The sequence below is a fragment of the Micrasema longulum genome, unplaced genomic scaffold (genome assembly GCF_059751315.1).
Source record: "Micrasema longulum isolate JH-2025_06_02 unplaced genomic scaffold, ASM5975131v1 h1tg002801l, whole genome shotgun sequence".
NCBI classification, from domain to species: Eukaryota; Metazoa; Arthropoda; class Insecta; order Trichoptera; family Brachycentridae; genus Micrasema; species Micrasema longulum.
In genome coordinates this window covers 14,501-42,140 of record NW_028279925.1, presented here as the reverse complement: position 1 = coordinate 42,140, position 27,640 = coordinate 14,501, and the positions used below count along the sequence as shown (strand labels likewise).

Sequence of the window (27,640 nt, the reverse complement as noted above, 5' to 3'; positions counted from 1 at the left end):
GATTCACTTAAGATTTTATATAGGTCCGCTAAACTTTTCGTTGGAGTTTTGTTTGATTTATTTTATTTATTAAGGATATTAACAGTAATACAGAGAACATGAAATAGTATTGGGTAGTAGTTGTGTCAGTTTTTTTTACAAATTAAGATAAAAAAAGGAAAAAATTGAATAAAGGAAAAAAACATTATATTATTAATATTTAAAGCATTAACTTTGTGGTCAAACATTTTACTTAATGTTATTAAATATTTGTATATAACCACGACTTTTATATGTCTACCGGTTTCGAAACGTATGATACGTCATAAATAAAATATGATATGTAATATAGTAGTGGAGTGATATGACTGAATTTAGAGATTCCAAAAATAAGTCTCGCTGCGGCATTTAATACAGCCTGTAGGCGAGTCATTTTAGTCATTGGTAGACCCGCGTAGATACCATCACAATAATCGACTCTAGACACTACAAACGCATTTATTAATTGACGGGCGGCATCAACTGGCAAATTTTTGCGTATGCATTTAATCTGTCTCAGCTGGTAAAAGCATGAACTTATTATTAAGATATTATGATTCTTTTTTATGTCAATTGCTATAACACTTTATTGTGCTTTTTAACTTAAATATTGTAAGAGCCCTCTGGGCCTTTATAAATAAATAAATGTTTAGAAAATCTTCAAAGTGCCGGTTTTAACCTTGGTGGGATTTTGTAAAGAGAGACATATATCTCAAATTTTAAAGAGAATTTCTTAAATAAGGAGATAAAAAATTCATTAACACGACTTAAAGAATAAGAAGAAAAAAATGACCTAAGGAGAGATGCTGAAGGGCCTTCTCCCTCATATCTCCCGATACCCTCTTGCCGGCGAGGGCGTAGTCCAGCGCGATGAGGTTGTATGCCATCAGGGCCAAATTCTGCTCTCCGCAACCCATGGGTAGAGTATTAAGTTCTCCACATTCTGAAACCAAAGAGAAAATAGGGTTCTTTCTGCGCTCAATGGTGCATATGACACTGCATTGGTACACCAATTGCAGTGTATCTTGATCATTTTTGTTGCATGAAGGTAAGATGATCTGTCTTACGCTTCAGGTACCAGTCCAGGGACTTCTGGAAAATATCTGGTGAGAAAACACCCTTTTAAATAAATATTTCATATCAACCATGTCGGGAATCGGACCTGAGACCTCGTGCATGGTAGGTAAACGTGCTGACCATTACACCACGAGGCCGACGTAAAGAGGATTGAGGGAATAAAATCCAGTACTTGTCTTAACACAACTTGATAAACATTTAAAAATATTGGTTCAAAAACTGGTTCAAAAAGAAGTATAAAAATTGAAAAGTATTATCAGAAGTTTTTTGCTAACACCTTAGATAAGTGGAATACCTACCCACCAGACCAACATTAGTTTCTGCCACAGATTTATTTAATTGGTTTTTGTGTAGACTCTATGGGCAGCTCTCTCTGTCAGCAGGTTGTATGGAGTTAATGCCGATTCAATCAATCATAGAATGGTGAATGTTACACAGTGTGTAAAAAGGCCACTTTGACCAGCCGACGACAGATCGTAAGCCCTGTAAGTGCCTAGACTTCAATATTCCCTTCTCAAAATGTTTTCCCTCTCTGTTGCAACACATTTAGATCAAAATAACTCCCTAGGGAGGAAATCCAGCCTGTCTGCAAACATTTGGACGTACTCAAAACACTTTTAATACCTCCCATTTTGACACTAGCGCTGCGATCAAGCTTCTTCCAAAGCGTGATCTTGTATATTATGTTTTATTGTTGAAATGTATTCCTACACTTAAAACCTATTTGTTTTCATATGGGTTATTGTACTAAACTTGTAACATGCATAATTAATGTACGGGTAAACAATGCATAAATACCATGGCCATTGGACCAGTGATGTCTCCTACTATTGACACAAACCAGTTCTCGGATTGATCAACGCAGTCATTCCTCTCAAATGTCCATATCAAGTCGGTCTTGTTTGTCACATCTGCAAAATTCAATTATAATAGTTTAATATAAAAAATAATAAACATTTTTAGTTGTACGATAAAAATTAATGATTATTTCATAAAAGTTAGTAAATATTTGTAAATAATCACTTCGCGACTTTTCTAAGATTCCTGTAGTTCTTTGGACATATTTCCAGAGGGAACTCTGACAGTTTGGAGTAAACTATCCTCCTGGGAGGTATCGAAGGGAAAAAGTCGCGTGGACGTCAACTAACAAGATGAAGCAGCTTGGTCACTGAATTATCAGAACTATCACTGACAAATGCCTAAAGCCAACAGCACAAGACCATTCCAGATGGAGGGAGACTGTCCACGGACGAGCCACGCCTGGAGTGGGGTGTGATCACCATCCTCGGATTAAACAGAGAGAGATCTATGGTTAATTTGGTTTGCTTTTGCAGTAGGATTTTAGATTTATGAACAGAATAATGATATGTCACCATAGTCTAACGGATCATCACATTTCTTTCATAGCAAAAGAATTCTTATTGATAAACGACACAGCGAAATAATTACCTAAATAATTTCTCCCTTATATCACGTGAGCAAAGCCGCAGGTAAAAACTAGTAGTCATTATTATCATTATTATTTGTTATAGGCAGGCAGCCTTGGCTGATGCCCCTATATCTTGTGTGCTGCTTTTTGTCCGAGTTCCTCTTCCTTTAAAAAAGCATCCAAACGGTTTTTTAACTGGTTGACCGAAATGGAATGGACAACTAGACTGCAGTCTGAAACTATCATGCTAGAAATGAAGTTTTTCTTGGGATTGAGGTGGAATTGGGGACGATAGAGCTTCCAGTTATTACCCCGTAAATTAGTGTTGAGATTTAATTGATACATCTCATGCAGGGGGCAGTCATAGTAATTATTGAGTATCTTATAAATTTCCATTAAGTCCCCTCTCTTCCGTCGTTCTTCCAATGATGAAAGTCCTAGTGCTTTTTATCTACCGTGGTAAGGCATCCTTTTGAGTAATTTGGGGATTTTTGTCGCACATCTTTGGAGTTTTTCCAATAGCTCGATGTCTTTAGTAAAGTAGTATCATAAAAATATAAAACTTGTAAAATTTGATGCATGTGGATTGCATGGGAGCTCCTATCCAGTTGGAGGTGATAGAAGAAAACGATTATATCAATGGCTCAGTTCCATACAGAGATAACTAGAAATTGCTTGTTTTGAGTAATGGCTGACCAAAGTTTAGACAGAGCTAAATTGATTTATAACAAATAATTATTTACATCACCTTAAGAGTAGTATGTATGAATATATTTATGTAAAATATGTAAACAACTAGTTTTAGGATTAAAGGTGTTATACAAATTATCACAACACTTTAATTAGTTATGGAGCTGAGAGATTGTCGAGTTAATTTATTTCCACATGAACACATTTGTTTTTAATGAGAAAATCAATAGTTTTTAAGAGTCACACCTTTGTAGAATTGAAAAAGAATGTTTTTTTTTTTAATATAATGAACATTATACCTGAAAAAAGGGTAACAGAAAGAATAGTAACGTTTTACGTCAGTAACTGTGTAAGTACTGAACTATCTATCTGACTACATGATGGAACTGACTGCATGAACTGGGAGTGTTAGTACATATATATTGTTTAGTGTTCACTTGACTTTCTAGTGGGAACTTGATTTTGCATACTACTTCCCCATACAGGAAATGTGATATCCGCAAACAGGAAATGTGTGATTTAATTTCTGCACTGTCCTTAAGACGACAGTAGGTCAGTTGACAGTGGGCATTCGTTTCGGGAAAACAAACCTTAAATTTTGTGTATATTTGAATGAACACCGGTGTAGAAAAGGGTGATGAGAAAAAATATTACCGTCAGCACACATCAGGGCCGATTTGTGATGTTCCACGGTGAAGCCTTCTGGTTCTACAATTATTTGCTTGAGAATCTTATCCCTACAAAAAAAGGAAGGCATTTGAAAATTTCAGTTATGAAAAAGATTAGCAAGGAATTGTTCACAGATCTATCGTCATCACCATCTATGCTTTATTAAGGTGGTTATTTTAAAAACTAATTAGAACTTTTAATAGCATTAATAATTAATATTTTTATTTTATTTGTTAATAGACTATCAAACTGAGCCAAATTAAAAAAAATAAAAGAATGATGTATTGTTATCATCGCTATGATTCTTTAAAGGTCTGTAATTTAGAAATTACTCCTCGTGTCACCAGTTCTCGTCGGTGAGTCCCGCTGACATTTAAAAGTAGAGCTCCGTAGCGTAAAAATACACTAAACATTGGTACTGGAAACCGGAAATCCATCATAACATATAACAAAGCTGTAATTGATTACCTGATGTCATACAACGTAGTGCTGGGCTTAGCACCGGGACAGAGGTGATGCGCAGAGTTCAGTATCTGCACGGCCACCGACACGTTCACACTGCGCAGCTGCTGAGCCATCAGCGTAAAGTGATGCACGATGGACCTTCCCCTCGGTAGGCAGGATGTCTGGCTGGTGCCCGAGTTCAGGTCGTACGCGGTCACGACCGCCCCGGCTGTGATCTCCAAGTCGATGGTAATCTGAAAAATTAAAAGTTTTGAAGGGTCTGATGTCTGCGAAAAACCAGCATCTTGGAGAAGGAGATTTAGCTATATATCCCACATTTGATAAAATTGAGTCATAAGTCATAACTCAAAGAAGCAGAAATTCTAGGAGAACCTAACACTAAAATAACATAATTATTGTCTTAAAACAATGTTTTTTTATTTCGTTTTTCTTTTCACCCTTTAACTCATTCACACAACAGTTTTTTGGTGTCGGCCTTGTGGTGTAATGGTCGGCGCGTTTGCCTACCATGCAAGAGGTCTCGGATTCAATTCCCAACATGGTTGATGCAAAATATTCATTTAAAAGGGTGTTTTCTCAGTAGAATATTTCATAGTCCTTGGAATGTTACCTGAAGCGTAAGACAGATCACCTTACCTTCCACCTTAACATAAATGTACGATAATTATATTTTTAAAAAAGCAATTTGTTAATTTCTCTAAAATTGTATTGTACATGCGGAAACATTGATTGACACAACAGAGTAGATAAGTAAAGGGTCATTTAATGAGAGTAATTGAATTAATTAACTTTGAACTTAACAAATTTTATTTTACATTTAGCGGATATTTTTGTCTTGTTAAATAATATTTGATGGCATTGTGTTATAAAGATAATGCCAGTCAAATGTCCACCACGGCATTGTTTAATCCGAGAGGTCCAATTTTCGTTTGTTCTCTCCATGTCCATTTTGTTTTCTTTGACAATCTGACAGATGGAAAAATAATCAACGTTTTAAGTAATGCATTTGCTACTTACACATGAAATGTGATCCCACCCCGTTTCTTTTTTATCCCAGCGATATTTCTACACTTCAAAACGACAAAACACGGCATAGTTGAATTCAAATCGGAAGTTGCGTACTGAGCGACGTCTATAAAGAAACTAATGGTCAAAACATAAAACTACCGCCGTCTGTTTGATGCTCATATGCAGTTTCTGGGCTATTCTTAATTCTATGGTTCTTCCAATGTGTTGGGTAATTTATACAAACAAAAAAATAAGGTAAAACTCACTGGAATATCCTGGTCCAAATAGTTAAAGACCTTGTAATATATCTGGACATCCTCTCCGCGTTTTATGGTCCTGGGCGTTTGCAGGTCAACAAAGAATGGCTGCATGACTTTCAGAATCCCTGACTGATTTTTCTGAGGCACCGCAATACCGGAACGGCTGACGCAGTACACTTCACTTTCCCACTGCGTTATTTCATCCGGTACGACCGCCGGAATTTCTAAGATCCCCTTTGAATCCATAACGTACACCTCCCAGAGCCATGTCTCCGGAAAATCTTCCCTGATCTTCGGGAACTGGTCGTGGAAGTTCATCTCCTCGGGCGGGGATAGCTTGTTCTCGAGCGGTTGCGGTTGCGAGCATTTTACTCTCCGGGGAATCAAGTCGGACATGATGTCTATTCCGATGCTGAGAAATGTTTGCACCGTGTTGTGCATGAAATGCTTAAAGGGTCCATCTTTGGTTTGTGGCGATCTATCTGGAAAAAGAGCTGAGATTGAATTGACATTTTTACATTTTGAAATTGCGAATATTTTTCTGTGTTCGGGCAGAGTAAAGCTATTTGTATTTTTTGTATATTATTATTTATATAGGATTCATCGAATTTCTTATAATCATCAATAAAATTATAACTTTGAAATATAAATCAATAATTAGTAAATTAAACCTATCAAAGGAATAATTTTGAATCAAGAACACAATTTAAATCAACAAACTAAAAACAATAAATTAAAATGAAAATCAATAAACATGAATCTAATGCCAAGGTGTCTTGTCCTGCAAATATTCTTCGACTCTATAGTAGCTCTTTCCAAACAGCCCGTGCTTGAGACGATCTTTTTTTATTTATTTTTATTTTATTAACATAAACGGCAAATCTGCCTTTTACAAAAATTTATAATACTAACTTATTATGAAATGCATAAATAAATAAATATAATTACGATTCACCATCTTTGAAAAAGTTCAAAGGGTTTGTTCTATAGGAACAATACCCTACCTAAATATATCAGATACGTGGGAATAACTACTGCCGAGTTCATTAAGTCTGTTCAATACGGCGTGGCATTACAAGTATACACTGTCCGTGAATTGTTGCTACACAACAATGTCTAGTCATTCTTCCAGGCACCCTGAAGTTGATGAGAGATAATATTTTTTGTTGGCAAAGCCTGAATTTCAAGAGGTACCTTATTGCAAAATCGTATGCAGTTTGAGGCAAAAGAATTATTGATTTTTTGCAGTGGGCACAGCTAGCATATCTTTATTTCTAGAGTAGAACCTATGGAAATCTCTGTTACTCTTTAAATCAACAATATTTTCATGTACATACATCAAGTTTTCATAAATATATTGACATGTGCCTGTCAATATATTTATTTTTTTGAACTTATCTCTAAGCGATTCTCGGGGACTCGTATTGTAAATTGCTCAAACAGCTCTCTTCTGTAGCATAAAAACAGAATCAACATCTGCAGCACTTCCCCACAGCAGTGTGTCGTAAGACATAAAGCTGTGGAAGTAGCTGAAGTATACCAATCTAGCTGTTTCTACATTAGTAAGATGTCGAATCTTTTTAACAGCGTAGGCTGCAGACCAAATCTGTTTGATAAATTAACTATAGAAGTATCGAAGCTTAGAATTTTATTTTATATCCAAAAATACGGTGGTATCCACAAGATCCAGTTCTTTGTCTTTAAGCTTTACATTAAACATAGTTTGTTTGACATAACGTGTCACAAATCTAATATGTTTAGTCATTTTTTCATTTATTTTATTTAAATCTTAAAATAGGGCACACATATCATACATATTGTTATGTGTGTTCTAATAATAACATTGCAAATATATTTAATTTATAAATTGTTTATCACATATGTCTTGGCCATTATTTTAAATTTTGATATGTTTTTTTCTTCATAAATATTTTTTTCCATTTCGTAATACTTTTTAATTGCTTTAAATAAAATTGAATTGTGTGACTTTGCCTTTTTCCTAAATGGAAGTCTAATTTTGTTCTTTTCTCTAGTATTGTGATTGTGTTCATGCTGGTTCCGATCAATTTTTTTCCAAAATTCTGTTTTTTTATTAGAGTTTATAATTTTATGAACAAATATCATTGTATTGTAAAATATTCTTTGTTTATATGTTAATAATTTCATTTCATTTACCATCGACTTTACCCTCGTATATCTGTTTTTTTTCAAAATGATTCTAAAGGCTTTATTTTGTAATACAGTTAGTTTATCTATGTTTTCTTTGTTTGATAAAAATAAAATGCTACTACAGTAGTTAACGTGTGGTTCAATAATTGCTTTGTAAATAGTTTTGCAGGAGTCCTTATCAATAAATCTTCTGATCCTTCCCAAAATTGATATTTTTTTGCAATCTTATTTATTACCATCTTAGCGTTTTGGTGAAATGTAAATTTTGAATCCAACATTACACCTAAATATTTAATTTCAGTGACTTCATTAAGTTTTTCATTTTCTATTACAATTGATGGTGTAATTTCTATTCTTTTGTTTCCTATATTCATATATTTAGTTTTGTTAACATTTAATTTTAATTTATTAATTTTTAGCCACAGTGATACACTATTAAGATCATGATTTAGTCTGTCCATAATTGTTTTATAATTTTCTCCCGATATATATATTAAGGCATCGTCTGCAAAGAGTCTTATTTTTGAATATTTTAATGTTTCGACAATATCATTTAATAATAAATTGTTGGAAAAACCAACTCAACATGATTTCCTAAGAAAACAGAAGCCAAAGTTGTCAACTTAAAGAGAGTGGTGCCATTATCTAGCGGACATCCGGGGATAATCTAATTTTATTAACTAACCAACTAATTTTATTGTTGTTTTTAAAAATAGACAATTCAAGGAATTTGCCTCCCATCATCCCCTCACTTTTTTTTCTTCTCCCAAACATTTTCATAAATTATAATCAGTTAGAATGTAAATTAAAGCATGTGGTTTCAAATAGGCATGTTGGTTTTATATTTTTGTGCAGCAACTATGGTGAAGGTGAATAGTGAGTTTTGAATGTCATTTAATTGGTGTCCTGATGAAGAGATGGGTACGTCTCGAAACCGGTAGACGTAGAAAAGTCGGTAAGTGGTTATTTACAAATATTTCATAACATTTAGCCAAATGTTTGACCAAAAAGTCAATCACAAATTGTTTTTGGATACATGTAGACCACACTTGAATTTGTTGTTTTACCTCCCTGAACATTTTCCTTTAAAACAATAGGTTTTGATATTTGACAGCCGTTTATATTACCGGAAAAACACAACCCCTCGGTGTCCTGAGCAGACTGCTTGGCGTGCATAAGGGCGCTAAGTTTGTGCAGAATTTGCTGATGGACGGTGGGGTGCGGAGCGAGGAGGTTCAGGGCGGAGCTGGTGACCGCCAGGAGACACAGGGCCGGCCCTGTGGAGCGCAACTGCAGCTTGGTGGCTGACGATGGAGCCACGGTAGCCGGGATCCATTCCTGGGACACCTGGATGCAAAATACAAGTGTAAAGGGAAAAATGTTTATAAAACTTTAGACTGTTACGTGCTAGCTGGCAGCAGACAAAGCGGACTAGAAACTGTTTGTAGATGCTATAATATGCTCTAACTAAGGAGTGAAAATTATCTCTGAATATTTAGTACACATTTGTTTTATTTTTTAATACAATTATATTGTTTACATGGCCAAAACGGCCAAAAGCAGTACAATAATTCAATTTCTCATGTACGGTTAGGTTAAATTAGGTAAGGTTAGAAGTAAGGTTATGTCAAAAGTAAGGTTGGGTCAGGTTAGGTCAAAATAAGGAATATTTCAGGTCAAAGGTAGGTTTAGGTCAGATCAAAAGTAAGGTTTGGTCAGGTCGAAAGTAAGGTTAGGTCAGGTTAGAAGTTAGGAGATTAGGTTGAATTCCCTCCCACCTTGTTGTTGAAGCAGTCCTCAACCCGGAACCTCTTGCTGGCGACCCCCAGCTGGCGGCCCTGCGCGGCGTGGTACACCAGCAGGTGGCTGTGCGGGCACATGTGGTGCCACACGCGCATGTGCACGGCCACCTTGTACACGGTGTGCGCGCGCGCCGCGCCGGCGGGGCATTGCGTGCCGGACGTACGCGCGCGCTGTGTGCTGCGCTCGTCGTGGATGGTGGTGGGGCACTGGGTCGTTGTGCCCCAGTTGAAGATGGTGCCTAAACGGGTGACTATCTGAAAAAATCAAATATCTGTAAACATTCAAAAATAAACTTTTTTATACACAAAAAAATAACATCCATCCATTTTTTTTGTATTTTTTGAACTTAATAAATTGTAGATTTTATGAGCTATAACCTTCTCGTGGTAAAGATGTACATTTATCTGAAAACCGAACGTAAATCAGTCCGGTAGTTATTCACTCCATCGAGGACAACCATTTGAACATTGCCATTTATATATATAGGTATAGATAATATGGATAATTATTTAATTTATTTAATTAATTTTGTTTATTTTGTTTATTTTGTTTATTTTGTTTATTTTATTTATTTAATTTATTCAATTTATTTAATTAATTTTGTTTATTTTGTTTATTTTGTTTATTTAATTTATTTAATTAATTTTGTTTATTTTGTTTATTTTGTTTATTTTGTTTATTGAATTTATTTAATTAATTTTGTTTATTTTGTTTATTGAATTTATCTTATTAATTTTATTAATTTTGTTTATTTTGTTTATTTTGTTTATTTTGTTTATTTTGTTTATTTTGTTTATTGTGTTTATTTTGTTTATTTTGTTTATTTTGTTTATTTTGTTTATTTTGTTTATTTTGTTTATTTTGTTTATTTTGTTTATTTTGTTTATTTTGTTTATTTTGTTTATTTTGTTTATTTAATTTATTTAATTTATTTTGTTTATTTAATTTATTTAATTAATTTTGTTTATTTTGTTTATTTTGTTTATTCAATTTATTTAATTTATTTAATAATTTTGTTTATTTTGTTTATTTTGTTTATTCAATTTATTTAATTTATTTAATTAATTTAGTTTATTTTGTTTATTTTGTTTATTTTATTTAATTAATTTTGTTTATTTTGTTTATTGAATTTATTTAATTAATTTTATTAATTTTGTTTATTTTGTTTATTTTGTTTATTTTGTTTATTTTGTTTATTTAATTTATTTAATTAATTTTGTTTATTTTGTTTACTTTGTTTTTTGTTTATTTTGTTTATTTTTGCACCACAACATTTATTTTGTTTATTTTGTTTATTTTGTTAATTTAATTTATTTTGTTTATTTAATTTATTTAATGAATTTTGTTTATTTTGTTTATTTTGTTTATTTTGTTTATTTAATTTATTTAATTTATTTAATAATTTAGTTTATTTTGTTTATTTTGTTTATTTTATTTAATTAATTTTGTTTATTTTGTTTATTTTGTTTATTTTGTTTATTTTGTTTATTGAATTTATTTAATTAATTTTGTTTATTTTGTTTATTGAATTTATCTAATTAATTTTATTAATTTTGTTTATTTTGTTTATTTTGTTTATTTTGTTTATTTTGTTTATTTTGTTTATTGTGTTTATTTTGTTTATTTTGTTTATTTTGTTTATTTTGTTTATTTTGTTTATTTTGTTTATTTTGTTTATTTTGTTTATTTTGTTTATTTAATTTATTTAATTTATTTTGTTTATTTAATTTATTTAATTAATTTTGTTTATTTTGTTTATTTTGTTTATTCAATTTATTTAATTTATTTAATAATTTTGTTTATTTTGTTTATTTTGTTTATTCAATTTATTTAATTTATTAAATTAATTTAGTTTATTTTGTTTATTTTGTTTATTTTATTTAATTAATTTTGTTTATTTTGTTTATTGAATTTATTTAATTAATTTTATTAATTTTGTTTATTTTGTTTATTTTGTTTATTTTGTTTATTTAATTTATTTAATTAATTTTGTTTATTTTGTTTACTTTGTTTTTTGTTTATTTTGTTTATTTTTGCACCACAACAGGCCAGGAGAATTACGGTGATGAATTACATCACAAAACACCCAGGCTTAAGAAAAATCTAATTAAAATTTTTGTGTTCTCACTGGGAATCGAACCCGGAACCTTCCGTGCGTGAGTCAAGCGTCTCGATCACTACACCATGGAGGCCGCCCATTATAAACGCAATGTGCAGTTAAAAATGTCTACATTAATACTGAATCCATTATATTTTTTACAGGTACGTCTAATAAATGAATTTGAAGTATAATTGTTTTTACAAGATGGTATTTAAAAAAAATTATAATGATCATAGTTTCTAGGTTGATTACATTTTCAGCAATTTTACTAAAAGGGTATTCAGAGATGTGCAGGAAAACGGAATTTAGAGAAGATAGTTTAATGACGAAGTCTATAATATCTCTAATGAGCCCAAAATAGAGCAATTTATTAACGCAATTGCACAAGGTAGATATAGCATTGGTAGACCCAAACTCTAATGTATATCAAGTATTGCTATTCTATGTAGACTCATGTAACATCATAGCACACAGGGGTAAAAAGTAGCTTAGATTTTTAAACTCACAGCGTAATGCAGGGTGATGGGTTTAATATCTTCCCCTTCCTCCAAAGTAAGGAAGATAGGGAAGCTGTGGCGGGAGCCGAGGCGCAGCTCCGACACTCCAGCCAGTGGGGCGCCAATCTCCATGCTGATGCTGGAGTAGTTTCCCCAGGAGTACAGCATCCTAGACGCGGTGGCGAACCTCTGGTCTGGCCGGTTGGACTCCAGATCCCGGAGCGGGTGATCAATTACAATCGCCTATAAGATGAAACTGAATATTATATCAGTCACAATTTGGCAGACAATAGATTTAAAACAATGTGAACAAAGAAGAAAAAAAACAACATTGTACAGTCCTCAACACAGGTTATCCTAGTGAGGAGGACTATTGTACTCCTGTAATCATACATGTCCTGTATGTAAACAATTGATTCAAACAAAACATTTAATTGACTGCTGATATAAAAACTTCCTTCCCAGCAGGGTAGTTTCAGACTGGAATAAATTTCCAAGTCTAGTTGTCCATTCCATTTCGGTCAACCAGTTCAAAAACGTTTGGATGCTTTATTGAAGGAAGAAGGACGCAGACAAAAAGCAGTACACGAGATATAGGCGCATCAGCAAAGGCTACCTCCCTATAATGAATTATAATTCTTCTTCTTCCAAGTCGGTCCCTCAATGCTGAGGATCGTGATCACCATGAACACTTCTAATTAGTCTGTTCCACTCCAGTCTGTCCTCAGCCCGACGTACTGACTCATCAAATTTTAGCCCCGTAGCCACCTTTATTTGGTCAGTCCATCTATATGGGATTCTACCCCAGCTTCTCCTACCTCCAACTCGGCCAGACATTATTGCCTTCTCTAGATTGTCTGGCTCACATCTAGCAATATGTCCAAAGAAAGACAGTATCCTTCTCAAACACACCACTGATAGACGAGTTGTAATATGGAGCTCTTCCAGTATCGATGCATTCGTCCTTCTGGCTGTCCAAGGCACTCGCATCAGCCTTCTCCAACACCACATCTTGAATGCATCGCTCCTCTTCCTCTCGTAGGCACGCATTGTCCACGTTTCGGCCCCATATAGGAAAACGGAGAATACCAGGGCTTCCATCAACAGCTTTTCTGTGTTTATTGATATACTTCGATCTCGCCAAATCTTCTCCAAACGGTTCATTGCTTCTTTGAATTATAATAATAATAATAAAATAGTAAAACAAAAAATATAAATAAAATTGTTTCTCGATTTTAATTACATACTTATCGTATCGGGGAGACTTGATGCAATTTCCCTCCAATGACGAAAGTACAAATAATATAAGTATGAACATTATTGCAATCTTTGCTTAGAATAATAAATCACTATTAAATACACTAATTCATGGTGCAATTAGTTCATCGATACCATTATCAGTTTTTTTAATAAAAATATATGAACAAAAATCATATCGTGCCCCTCCATTTTCCCTTACAGTTTAAAAGGGGTAAATCTGTGTACATGAAATTTCCTACCAAACTTCTGAGCTGTCGGACTTGAGATTACCACTGCTCTCCACCAAAAAGAAAACTACTGACTCTTACTTATAACAAAGTGACCTGTTTTCACAAAGTCTTCACTTACTTTAAGTTGGACAAACTCCGTATTATCATCAGGCTCGATGGAGAACGTGAAGGAAGCGTGTCCGAGCGTGTCCGTATCCCCGACCTGGCACTCATCCACCATGGACTTGGCCCCCCCGGGCGGGTTCCTCGTCCGACTGTCATGTAGGACCGCCGGCTTTTCCGCATTGTCCACCTCCTCGGGGTGCTGGTTGAGGATCTTGCAGAACTGCACCTTGGCGCTCTCGACCGGGTTGCCGTTCCAATCCGACACTCTAACCTTCCAATAAAATAATACCAATCAATATTATTTTTACTGTTGTAACCCAAAATTTGTTGTTTTAATCCTAACGATCTGAGATGGATTCAATGTTCATTCATTAATAACTTCTAAAAAATTGTGACAACCCCACACACAACCTTCCGACTGCACAGTTATGCGCAGACTGGTATAAAATACAAAATACACCGCACTCTGTCCAGATTCCGGAATATTAAACGCAAGTATTTTAGTTCCTTTAAGGCAAACCCTCAATACAGAATTTCACAACTCCGCGCATAAATAGAGATCTTTAGTAACTGTGGAACCAATTCTAATAAACACATCCAGGTTTATTTTCCATATATTGTGAAAGTTTTATAGCAAATTTAGCACTTAACTCGGTTGGCACGATGGCATTATAATATTTAACAGTAAAATATAACTATTACGCTGAAATTATGGCATTTTTCATTTATATTTTTATTTTTTTAATTTTATTCAGAAAACATACAGCCATACATAATAAGTATTAAAAACAACAATTTTTTTAACATAAAAAGACCAATTAAGTTTTCATAAATTATGCAAAAGATATAAACATTAAATGTGACAAAAAAATAAAAAATAAATAAGAATTTCAAGTGAGAAAAGAATATTTGTTGACATTTGCGTTTTCCGTGGAGGTAATAAATTAAAATAAATAAAAATACCGAATGTACACTCCGAGCCATCCACGCACACACATGAACGCACATATAAAACATACATAAACATATACATTACATGCGGCACATATACATAGCATAAACCACTCAAGATCCACATTCAGCAACTATCCCAAATAATCGACCCCATGAAGAAATTTTCTGTACAAATGCAACGTGCAATTAAAAATGTCTACATCAATACTGAGTCCGTTATAATTTCTACAGGTACGTTTAATGAATGAATTCTAGGTATAATTGTTTTTACAAGTTGGTACATAAAAAAGGGAATTAAATCTAGTATAGCAAAGAGGACAACGGAAACCAATATTTTGATTAAAGATACGGCGAATCAACTATATTATTGAGAAATTTGAAAAGAAAAATTAAATCACATGTAAGGCGCCTTTTTTGTAGTGATTCTATATTAAAATTGATCAAAGATGTGCCGTAATCATTTTCAATGTTGCCAAAACGATATTCCAGGCTCCTTATAAATTTCTTTTGAATGTTTTCAATTTGATTAATATATACATTATACTGAGGGGACCATACTAATGAAGCGAATTCGAGTTGACTTCGCACATAAGTATAGTAAAGAAGTTTGAATGTATTTGGTGATGAGAATGGCATACATTGCTTTTTAGTTTATTTCACAGCACTTAATTTGAATTTCTGTGTTAGTAGGCACAAATTTTGTACCAAGTGATGTATGTACCAAGTGACTGCTTCCCTAATCTAAAACTTCACCACAAGCTCCTGATATTTACTTGACTATCCATATCAGTTCAATCATCAGAAATATTGCATCTGTTGATGCGAAGATGCTAAGTGGTGTTTATAGTTTATCTTTTTTTTTCTTTACCACTAACAAAATTTATCATAATGCTAAAGAATCGAATTTTACAAATACAGAAGATAAACTCACCTTGACTTTGTACGGAAGTCCTGGTTTGAAGTAAATATCATGTTTGTGAACAAAGTTGACTTTCACGACATGTGGAGACAGGTGAGAGATGGCTGTTTTGTTCTTCCACTCTCTGGTTCCTTCTTCCTATAAAATTACAACTGAGAAGTGTAACACATGTGCAACATATGCATAACATATGTTTGCAACACGTGTACCACATGAAGGAATATGTTTTTGATGAAACTGAGTTGCCTTTTACTAGTTTTATAACTACTTTACTACTGTCAAAAAAAAGTACTGATAAAGGGAATTGTGTGTAGATTAGTCGGCGAGGCTAACATGAAATATTGTTTAACTCTTCAAAGGCTATGCTAAAAAAATATTTTGGGAACGGTGCTGTAACGTTGTGTTGCATTAAGCAAAAAACTGAATATTCTGAAGTTGACATTTGAAAAAAAAAACATAGAGGTATATTGATTTAGCAAAATAAATTAAAAATCATAATTATGCCAGTCATTTAACTAGAGTGCGCTCCTGTGTAATGCCAATAACCGACAGATTTGACAAATGAGAGAAACACACATGACTTATGTTTTCCTTATTTTATGCATGTTACATGTATCTATTGTGCTATCTAGATACTGTTGTCTCTTTCAGACAAACACCGGAACAACGTCTCTGTCTTCCTTGTTATAAGTTCTATACTCGTGCTCTTTCTTATATAGTTAAATAGATTTATTTTTGTATTGGTATCACTTTCATGGATAAATATTTTTTTTATTAAAATCCTCCACATTTATACGAAATTTACTTTCCAAATCCGGTGTGCAAATGTCCATTTAAAGTTACAAAAATAACAACTTCATAATTTAAAAAAATAAGAGATATATATCAAGTCTTGTATACTATGTAGACTCGTGTTACATCATAGCTTCACAAGAGTTAAAGGGGTATTTTTTATTGCAGTATTTCACTGTCCCTGGACTGGAACATTTTTTTATTGGAAGATTTTCTGACCTGGAATCCAACGTCCAATATGACCATCTTAGGAACATCGCCATCTGCGAAGCCAAGAGATTTGGTCCACACAGAGTAGTTGAAACAGCCTTGTGAGGCAGTGAGGTGGGTCTCGAAGTGAACCTTTTGCGAAGAGAAGGAATCAGAATAGATGTTCAAGTCTAATTTTCCATTAACTCCTTCTCCATACATGTACCTGAAAACAGATAATATTACTAAGAAGACTCAAATACCTGTGCGCGACTCAATACCTGGGACAGATGCAATCAATCAATTCTAGAGTATTGACATTATAGATTTCTGTTGATGTTTAAGTTTAAGATGTTTGAATTTCCTACCTGGCACAGATTTGATAAACCGACTGTTTGAAGGTAGCCAGGAAAAACTTGCTACTTTCCACAGTCAGGTAATACTTAGGTAGAACATAGTCTGTCACAGCGAAGGACTGCACAACAGAGGAAACCGCGGAATCACGGTTGTCAACCACCACTCGCCATTCACCCTAAAAAAATCATTCTTTAATGAAATGACGGGAACCCTCAACTTTTTATTGAAAGCAAAACATGTGAAATTTCATTCGAAAAAAATCATTCAAATTTTTGGTTTAGCAACAAACGTGCAATGGACAGTTTCGTTTTGCACTTGCAATTCTCAATCTGACGATCTCGGTCACGACGAAACCCGGTCACTGGTAAAAATTTATAAATAAAAGTGGAATAAAACTATATACGTATTTTTATTAATATAATTAAATGTATTTATTTGCCGATAACCGGAAAAAGTCTAAACATGTTTCATTGCACATTGCACCTGTTATCATCCCATCCATTCAAAACAGGAACAGAAGAATTTAAACTAGATACTATAATAAATCAATTTTAAAAATGTAATTTTAGGAGTCAATATTGTCGTATTGTACTTACTTGCTGTGCGTATTTATCTAGGACATAGTCTTTTATTACAATTCCCTGCTGCGTGCTGACGTTAAACCACTGAACAACCTTTACTGGGCCTCCAAACGTTGTTGGAGGCGTCTCTATGGAAATTCTAAATACCTGCAAATAAACACATTAGTTAACTCTTCCACTGCTAAATATTACGTAATTAAAATCTACAACCCACTTCCAATGTCCATTAAAACAATTAGTAACGAGAACATGTTTAAAAAGGCTATAAAAAATGGAGAGTAGAGGTAGGTAGAAGTAAAATGGATTGTGTCATCCGGCTAAACCAATTTTGAAATATCTCCTCCACTGACAATACTTTTGTATGTTTTGTTTAAAGATTGGGTATTAGATATATGTAGGCATAGTGATTTCAAACTGTGGGTTTTACTGTTTTAATCTCTTGTAATTTTCTATCTTTATATTATGTGCATTCTCATATGTAAAAATAAAGTATTTTGTAAATTGTCCTCAACTCTCGAAGACACATTATTTTTAATGTTTCATATTTATAAAACACAAAAATAAATAAAAAATCTGGGCGATCTCTCCGCCAGTGTTGTATTTATTTCAGAAATTTAATTATGGCTTAAAGAAATACTTATCACAAAAAAGGAAGATTTTTTTATTTTCTAAAGATGTCAGTCAAATAGTACGACGAATTCTATGAAATACTCAAATTCTATAAGACATCCATTTAAAAATTGATTTATTTTTAATTTAGAATCGTAATACAGCTCAGTGCAATATTTATTTTCTTGAAATAGGCAAATGTGGTGAAACCTGTTCTTTTTTATCTACAAAAGAAAATAAATAATGACTTGATAGGCACCTATGGAGGGAATCTCACACCAAAATCGCACGATCAGTGAAAATACGATCAAAAGATACATTTATAATTAGAAAATTAAGCAAAAAAAGTCGTGATCTGCACTGGTAGAACGGTAATTAAATATGTCCATGTTTGGGACCCGCACTCCAATGGTTAAAATTTATATTCCTTAATTAATCTAGTCTACCCTTTCAAATTGATAAATTAACTCCAACTTATGAGGAAACCTTAAAATAAAAAGAGTTTTTTATTGTAGCTGGAAAGCAAACAAAAATAAATATTTAGTATGTATTAATTAGGTTCCCTGTCTGTTTCCATTGATACCACGGGTTATGCCATATTAAGTATATTGGCTCTCTGTGGACAGGAAAATATTATGGACGTGACACTACACAGACAGGTCAGCCAAGAGTCATTCCACGCCTTTCTCAACAATTCCTTCATCTGAGTTGAGATATCTCTTTAAATAATAATGTCTTTACAGTGGTCTTAACATTTGTACCCAATATTAGAATTTATTGTAACTCACCGGCAACTGAAGAGGCGTTAGGTCCTGCCTGAGCTGAAGCACCCTCAACTTGACAGTCTCCCCGGCCCTGTAGATGGGCTTATCCAACTGTACGACGGCTATGCTGGAGTCGTGATGCAAAGTCACCTCCCTCCGCTCATCCACTTTGTATTGAGGGAGTTTTTCTAATCTGACAATCGTACACAATACATGTATGTTTTTTTTTTAATGTGAAAAGGTTGCTCGGTACAAACTGTTACAGAATAGCCGGTAGAGGGGTGGGGTAGTGAGGGAACATACCCTATCACTGTCCGAATTGGGAAAATTAGATTAGAGGGTCACAGACAAATTGACTATATGTACTGAGCCGAGCTGACGGTGATGGGGCATTTGAAGCAGTAAATGTAAATTCTAAGACAACACAAATCTTTTGTAAATAAAGAATATAAATAAAATAAGTAATTAACCATTCATTAAAGCTAAAAAAAAAATGTACTTGCAATGTGCAGATCCGAAGAGACCACAAGACCTCTAAAATGGATCCGGGTAAGTGAGTCATGCTGGTGAACTAAATTAAGGTGATTGTACTTACTGATGTGTATTTGGTTGGTCACAAATTGAAAATACTGCAGTGAGAAGTACAATAAAAGCTTTCAAAGTTTATATAATGTATATATATTTTTTTTAATATTTGAAGCACTAACTTTGTGGTTATCATTATAATAAAATAAATAAAACAACTTTGTTTTTAACCAGTATTTTTTATTTTTTTATTTTCACCGACCGATTTCAAAGCAAACAAGCTTCTTCGTCAAGGTTTAGTAACTAATGAATTCATTCCTATATTTTTTTATCATGTTACTACTTACTACACGTGGAGCCAATAAATCAAGTCTTTTTTTCCTTAGATGGGTGGTAATTTGATATCAATATTTTCGAAGCTAGACAGGAGAGGACTAAAAGAAATATTGTTTATTTGGTTATTAATTTATTTTTTCTTATTAAGAATCGCTTTTTTAATTTCTAAGTTGTCTAATTTAAATATTTTATTTTCAACATGAAGTACTTTTAATCCAGTGTCTTTATTGAAGTTATGATTATTTTCTATCAGATGGTTTGCGAATTCAGAAAAAAATATTATTCTTTAGGCACCTTAAGTGTTCTTTTACTCTAATATTAAAGTTTATTTTAGTTTTTCCAATGTAGATTGAATCCACATGTAGTATTTAGTTAACATGATAAAAATAAAACAGGAAAGAATTCATTAGTTACGTAAACCTTGACGAAGAAGCTTGTTTGCTTTGAAACCGGTCGATGAAAAAAAATATTTTAAAAATTGTGGTTAAAAACAAAGTTGTTTTATTTATTTTAATATTTGCTAATGTGTTTTTTTCGCAGTTTGATTGCAAAGAAATATTACACATTTGCTAAATTAGTTATAAAAATTGACGGTGAATATTCAAAACTGAACAAAATAAACAGTTTTGGGCAAGGGGTAGCTGCTTTCATGGTAATACATGTAACCCTTGGTTTTGTAATTGTCAAACAAAGTACTAACAATCCTTTCTGTCTTTCTGTTAGTATGCAACATTAACAGATTACTCACATGTCTCATGCCTCACACAGAGTAGCGTTACGGGATTGATTCCCAGTGAGATCACAAAAAATTGATTGTGAATTTTCTCAAGCCTGTTCTTTTCCATACTGTAATTGGACCACATGGCCTTTTACTATTACCGTAGATAATTTATGTAGCGCCATTTTTGTGAAAATCATCTCAAGGGGCCTGAGTGTGGTGCTAATAATAATAAAAATTAATTTCGGGTCGGACCAATCTCGTCAGCAAATGGTGTTTAGAAATAAAGTACATATAATACATTAAGTGTACCTCATTCGGAAGCGCAGTATCACGGTCCTGTGTGGTGTCCGAGGTACAAGAATATCAAAACAACCGCCATTTCCTAAAATAAAATCAATATTTGTTATTATTACTATTGTATTAGTCTCTATACAGGCTCGAAAACTCATTGAGTAAGGGTTTGTACGATGAGTTGCCTGAAGAAAAAAAAAACAGAAAACCCAAAAAATAAAAATATTTTAAATCATGTTCTTGATAAACAACAACAACAGACCATCACGCCGTTTCCCCGTAAGGGAGGCCGGGAGGATAGAACGCCACATCACTCTATCTTTGCATACAGATCTTGCTTCCTCTACATTCATATATTGTCTCATGCATGCGCGCCGATTATTCCGACTTTTGACATGTCCATCTTCAAGTATTTGTTACTCGTATACTTCAAAGGGCATCTGGATAACACGCTTAATAGTTTATAAATCTGTGCAATATCTCGCAGCAGTCTCCTGCAATGGTCTCTTCCCTTAGACAAAATCCAGACTTGTTGTACTCCTGAAAATGGCTTTCGTTTTGGAGAACTTAATATGTTCATCAGAACATTGAACACTTCGGGGCCACAAAAGAGAACTTCCTCTGAGCAAACGTTGTACATGTTTTTGGAATTAAATCATTCAAATTACAGGAAAACCTCGTATGAGCATTCTGCTGGGATCTACTCTTGTAGCCGCATGACCAGAAATGTGTCAATGACTCTTTTTGAAAAAATTGTCTAATGTCCAGTACCTTCATGAATTGGAACAATGTCTCAGATGAGAAAGTGGGGGGATATCGCAGCATCACTCTTAGTATTAATTTTTGTGTGTTTATTGGGGGGTTCATGATAGACGCAGTGCAACCTCCCCACCCCACTATCCCATATATATTACATATCGTCAGGTTTCTGGCACAAGTTGATAACTATGAATTTTTTAAAAATTATGTGTCTTCATAAATGGCATCAAATAATCTTTGTTTAAAAAGTAAATAAAAATATTTCATATTTAATAAATACAAAAAATAATATTTTATAACATTCAAATTACGGTTTTATGTGAATTGTTGATTTGGGATGAATTTTTAAGTTTAAAAATGCAATATCTCACAACTATGCCAAAAACCCAACGATATTATGTTTTTGGATAGTAAAATAATGTATTTTTTACTGTTTTAGAACAGGGTTACTAACCCCCATTAGATGTCAAAGTAATTTTACACTAATGTAACAATTTTATGTATGTGTTATAAGATAAATGAAGTTCCATTGATAAATAATTAGAGAATTTCATTAAAAAATAATGATTGCACCCAGTTCAGTAAATCAATTTGACCTTCCTGCAACATTGGCGATGCTTGACTGATAAAAAATTGCATTTGAAAATAATAGTGACTGATAAGAATAGTTAATACTTCTAACAAAACGTGGAAACATTATTATTGTGAACCAGTGTTTCAAAAACATTGGCATAATTTATATATCAAGGCATTTATTTATTTTTTTACTCACTGGGGTGTCCCGTGCTGAGGGAAACATTTTACAAAATGTGAAACATGCCTAAGATTAGCTATTTAACAAAGTTAACATAATAATAACAATAAAAAAAACGTAATAAATCCAATTAACCTCATTATAATTAACATAATAAACCATAAAAAACAAAATATTCATAAAAAAATTGACCAATTTATACAGACCAATTAAAAAAAATTCATAAACAGTGCATACATTTTACCTATTTGGTTTGATCCACTCATCGATCCGTGCGCAACCTACCTCCACTATCCATTTCTTTTGAGCAATTTTATATTGTGAGAACTTACTAATTTTCCTTATGGATAATGGAAGTAGATTGTACACTTTAACCGAGTAGTAGGTCAATCCTCTTTGACCGAAGGTTGTATTTATTTTTTTGCAGCATCAGGGTGGAGTATCTAGTAACTCCTGTATTTGTAACGGAAGGTAGAGAATAATGTTTACGTGTGTATAGTAACAAAGTTTTTACACAAAGTTATTTATTGATTTGACATTAAGATTTTCAAATATACCGAGGGAGCTAGTTCTGATTGGGACTCTTAAGATAATTTTTATTAAAGCTTTATGTGCAATTATTATTTGCTTGATCAGTGTGTCATTGTATTCTTGTATTCATTTATTTTATACTCGTTATCATGTCGTAATAAAACTTTAATGTTCTAATAAAACTTTCTTTTTCATACAATTTTTTCTTTGTTTTTGATGTGTATTATTATTTATTATTATCTTTTTCTGAAATTAATGTATCAAATATTTTTGTGTACCAGATATTATGTTATTATCTTATATATACTTACTGTAAACTTATTTTTATTATTTGTTTTTAACAATAATTTGTTAATACCATTTTTTTAGTATATATATTTTTTGTTTAAATTCTTTACAAGTTATTTACAATTTGCTTTTTAATTCAACTACTTTTCTCATATTCATTTTTTTTTTTTTTTTTTTACTATGTAAAGTTTCACTTTTTATTTTTCATAGCAGTATGCTTTTTATTGTTTCTACATGTATACAAAAAAGCGTTGTTTATCTTTTAAATTATTACTTACTATGTTTGTACTTACCTGTATATTTTTTGTAAATGCCCCTTGGGCATATTGTAAAATTAAATAAATTTAAAAAGAAAATGTAGTTTATAGTTTATAATTACCATATCTGTGTATTTTTTATATTTTAAAAGCCCGATAGGGCGTTTAAATTAAATAAATAAATAGGTATATGGAATAAATAAATGCAGTAATTTATAGATAAAAAGTTCTCGGAAGATTCTGCATTCGATCATTTGAAGGGCATAAAAATGATATATTGATAAGGTATGAATCGAATCATGTGTTCCATAGGTTGAGAACAATTTGAAATGGTAGCATGAAAGATTAATGACCCACGGGTAGAGTCAGAACAGCCGATAAGAAATGAATGTGTTTCTTATGGAATTGCAATCTTCTATATGCATTGAGAAAGACCGATGAAGATGACTCGTTTGTAATTCATTCCGGAAACATTTGTTTTAAAAAAGATCAATATCCTCCATTCTAGCATGATTATGTCTATCTTTGTGTACAAAAATACACGCAAAAAAACATAAATCGGCTTGTGATCCTGTGGCTAGCGTCCTGGACTCACGGATCAAAGATCCGGGATTTGCACCGCACTTTACTACAACTTGAACTTCCCATTTCCTAGTGGTGAGTTATTTACAACTCGTTAAAAATGGCCACCAAAATTGAAATATTCGAGCAGATCATAAAAACCCAAAACATTATTTTAAAAATAATAAAAAAATGGTTAAAATATCAGACCATCAAATGTGTGAATAATATTTTTTTCGTTCTGTTAAGATAAGGGTTAAAAATATATTTTATCCTAGAGAACTTAATACGCTCTTCAAAGACTCTGACTATATCAGAAACACCATAATATTGCCGATATGTTAGTTTGCATCAGTATTAGATTGATCCCTGTAAATCAAGATAATATAATCAATTGGAATACCTTCTGGAAATATTTTCCTGGATCTTGCAATATACTTGTAGGCATATCGGAAACCATCTGTAGAGATGTTTGATGGAATCGAAGGAGGTAGGACTTCTATGTGAGCGGTGGCTCGGTTAAGAGTAGCGAGGCCAAAACGCGACACACAAATCTTATTCACCCCACCGGACACTATCTTTGATGGAGTCAGCACCAGGTAATTAGGATTACTGCTGAAAAAAACATTTATATGTACATCTTAAATCATTTAGTGATCGACCAACTTTTCGATTATGGTTTCGACCAATAAAACAAGATTTGGCCGTGCTTTCGGTTTGAAACGAAAATTTGCCCAAACCTGCAGTCGGGATGTGTTGGACTAAGTTCGGCTGTACTCGGGTGCATCTTATGGCTCGTGACTCTTTTTCGTGAGTTCTAAGATCTTTGATATTTATATTTTTGTAATTCCTTTATAGTTATTCAGTTAAAGTTCCTATAGCGCACACTGAAGAACATCATCATCATCATCATTCCCTTAACACACCTAATGGTGCATAGGGCACTGCATTGGTACACCAATCGCAGCGTATCTTGATAATTTTTTTGTTGCATGAAGACAAGATCATCAGTTCAGGTAACTACCCCAGGGACTACGAAATATTCTGGTGTGAAAACACCCTTTTAAATAAATATTTCATTTCAACCATGACAGGAATCGAACCTGAGACCTCTTGCTTGGTAGGCAAACGCGCTGACAATTACACAACGAGGCCAACACCGAAGAACTGTTCGTAAGGTTCAAAATAAAAAAGTCAAATTTTGGGTGTTTTGAAGTGGCTTTTAACTTATTTGAATAAATTTCAGTGTCGGTTTTGGCCAAAACTAGAACAGAAGCCGAAATTCGGTTTCAGCTGAAATTCTTTGTTTCGGTCGGTCACTTTTGGCCATGTATTTATTTTGTGTTAAATCATTGAATTTATTTATTTCCCCGGTCATGATTAGCTAGCTGTGTTTAGGCAGGACCTTTTATTTAAATTAAATTAAAATGAATATAGAAATCGTTGGCTCGTTTAGTATTTTCAAGAGGGATACAAGAGATCATTTTTTGTATTATACATACGCTGGAACCTATTTTTACACGGTTCAAATTTAGCAATAGTTAATAAAAATACAATTCGGTTTTGAAATTCTTTACATTGCTATTATGCTTACTAGGCGTATAATATATATATTTTTTATCTTTATATACGCCCAGAGGGCTTTTACATGGCAGGTACAAAATTAAAATTCAAGAGTGTTGTGGTGTAATAAGTTAATGTGTAGGTACTTATCTAATAAACTACTTTTTTTTAAGTATTGATCTAATAACGTTTTGCTTTATAGACATAAGTAAAGATAAAATACTGCACAAAAATTGGCAGAAACATAATTAAATGTGTTTGAAAAATTTAGGGAAAATGTGATAAAATTACAGTAGCTGTTACCTCGTGGTGTAATGGTCAGCGCGTTTGCCTACCATTCAAGAGGTCGCAGGTTCAATTCCCAACGAAATATTTACTATAGGGGTGTTTTCACGCTAGAATATTTCATAGTCCCTGGACTGGTACTTGAAGCGTAAGACTGATCATCTTACCTTCATGTAACAAAAATGATCGAGATACACTGAGATTGGTGTACCAATGCAGTGCCCTATGCACCAATAGGTGCGGAAAGGGAATAATAATGATAATGAGGTGTTTTTTGAGTAAGCGAAATAGAGAAAGTCAAAGTTATTTTTACAGCATTCAAATAATGTAAGTTATTTTGATTTTATTGCTATATTTTTTTTACTCTAAAAGCTGACAATGAAAAACAAAACCCTAATTCGTTCCGAGCCGGTGTAGCCCGACGATTGGAGAATTTACAAAATAACTATGTCTACCAGATGACACAAAAAAGATAGACTGCAATGACATTAAACAAATCCCAAATAGATTTTTTAATTTTAAAGCTACTTAAACGAGACAATGACAGGTCATTAGCCCTGTAAATACCTAGAACTCCATATTCCCTTCTCTAAAATGTTTTTCTTTCCCTCTCCAGTGCTTATAATGATTTCCTAGAGAGTTAAATCCAACCCGGTCTACAATCATTCGGACATACTCAAAATATTGTTGTCAGAACAATCAGTGGTTTTTTTATATTTTGGATTTATATTCAAATGGTTTTAGGCAAAGGCTGAATTTAATTCATTAGAAATATATACTTAAAAATTGAAAAATATAACAAACAAACAAACCTTTCACTGTTATTGTCCAAATCTATTGCAAACACAGTCACTAAATGTATAATAAAAATAACAAACAAATATCGAAGCATTGCAAAACTGAGAGTAACAACACAAATAAAATGACGGAAATTCCGTATTCAAATTTAAAATTAGTGGACTCGAGATTTTACGGTGGCAAAGACCGAATTAGAAAACTGTATCCTTGTTATTTCAATCTGCGTCCGCAAAACTATCAACCTATAATGAAATGAGATGAAACACCAATGATCAATGGCGAGTTGACATTAAACGATGTTGTCCTGACCTCTTCACTTCCATAATGCGATAAATTAAAGTACTCAATTGAACATTTTATAAATGCCCTAATACTGAGTAAGTACGCGCAACGCTAACTAATAACTAATAAACTATTATCATAAATAATAATAAACATCGAATGCTTGTAAATTGATTATCGATACGGCTTTATGGGTCACACAAATTACACATTTTAAAATCAATACTGCAGTAATTATTAATTATATTATTTTTCGCTGTAGGTAGAAGGAATTAGAACATATTTGCACTTTTAATTTGGCGCCTTTTTTATTCAAAAATAAAATTCGAAAATTTAATGAGATTAGATAAAATTTAAAGACTTAAAAAAATAAACCGCTCAATACGACATTTTAGTATATTTTTACTGTTATGGAAAACGCTAAAGAAACACATACAATGTTTTTACAAAACTTTTATTTGACATGGTTTTAAAATATGTGACAGATCTGTCAATTTAACGGTACAAATTTTAGGTCGCAAGGTCACAGCCGCCAAACGAAAGACTAGATTTGTACACAAACTTTTGAATATCTACAACGCTACAACATAACCAATAGGCAATAGAATTCCACAGTAATAATTTTTAGCGAAGTACGTCATACTTTTGGCGCGTATTTAATTTATGCAATATCGCCATTGGATTTGCTCAAAGGTGAAAAAAATCCAAGCAACAAACCGAAAAGATTATGATTTTATAATATT

General features: G+C 32.9%; 1 protein-coding gene across 5 annotated transcripts; it reads right to left on the bottom strand.

The window, feature by feature from the left end:
• Positions 1 to 578: 578 nt before the first annotated feature.
• Positions 579 to 27,054, bottom strand: LOC148271552 (murinoglobulin-1-like). 5 transcript variants are annotated; one of them, XM_088241256.1, is made up of 18 exons: positions 26,757 to 26,879; positions 26,630 to 26,725; positions 24,373 to 24,584; positions 20,838 to 20,910; positions 18,971 to 19,139; positions 17,589 to 17,720; positions 17,004 to 17,167; positions 16,666 to 16,861; positions 15,667 to 15,792; positions 13,795 to 14,052; positions 12,196 to 12,429; positions 9,564 to 9,842; positions 8,913 to 9,132; positions 5,623 to 6,098; positions 4,352 to 4,581; positions 3,869 to 3,951; positions 1,894 to 2,006; positions 579 to 961 (listed from the first exon to the last, which is right to left on the bottom strand). In XM_088241256.1, exons 2-18 carry the CDS (start codon positions 26,707 to 26,709, stop codon positions 905 to 907), a joined length of 3,102 nt encoding a protein of 1,033 aa, XP_088097382.1. In that variant the 5' UTR covers positions 26,710 to 26,725; positions 26,757 to 26,879; the 3' UTR covers positions 579 to 904. The 5 variants fall into 5 exon arrangements, 4 of the variants coding, with proteins under 4 accessions (XP_088097382.1, XP_088097384.1, XP_088097381.1 ...); XM_088241258.1 differs by having other exon boundaries at positions 24,373 to 24,581; XM_088241255.1 differs by having other exon boundaries at positions 26,630 to 27,054.
• Positions 27,055 to 27,640: the final 586 nt, after the last annotated feature.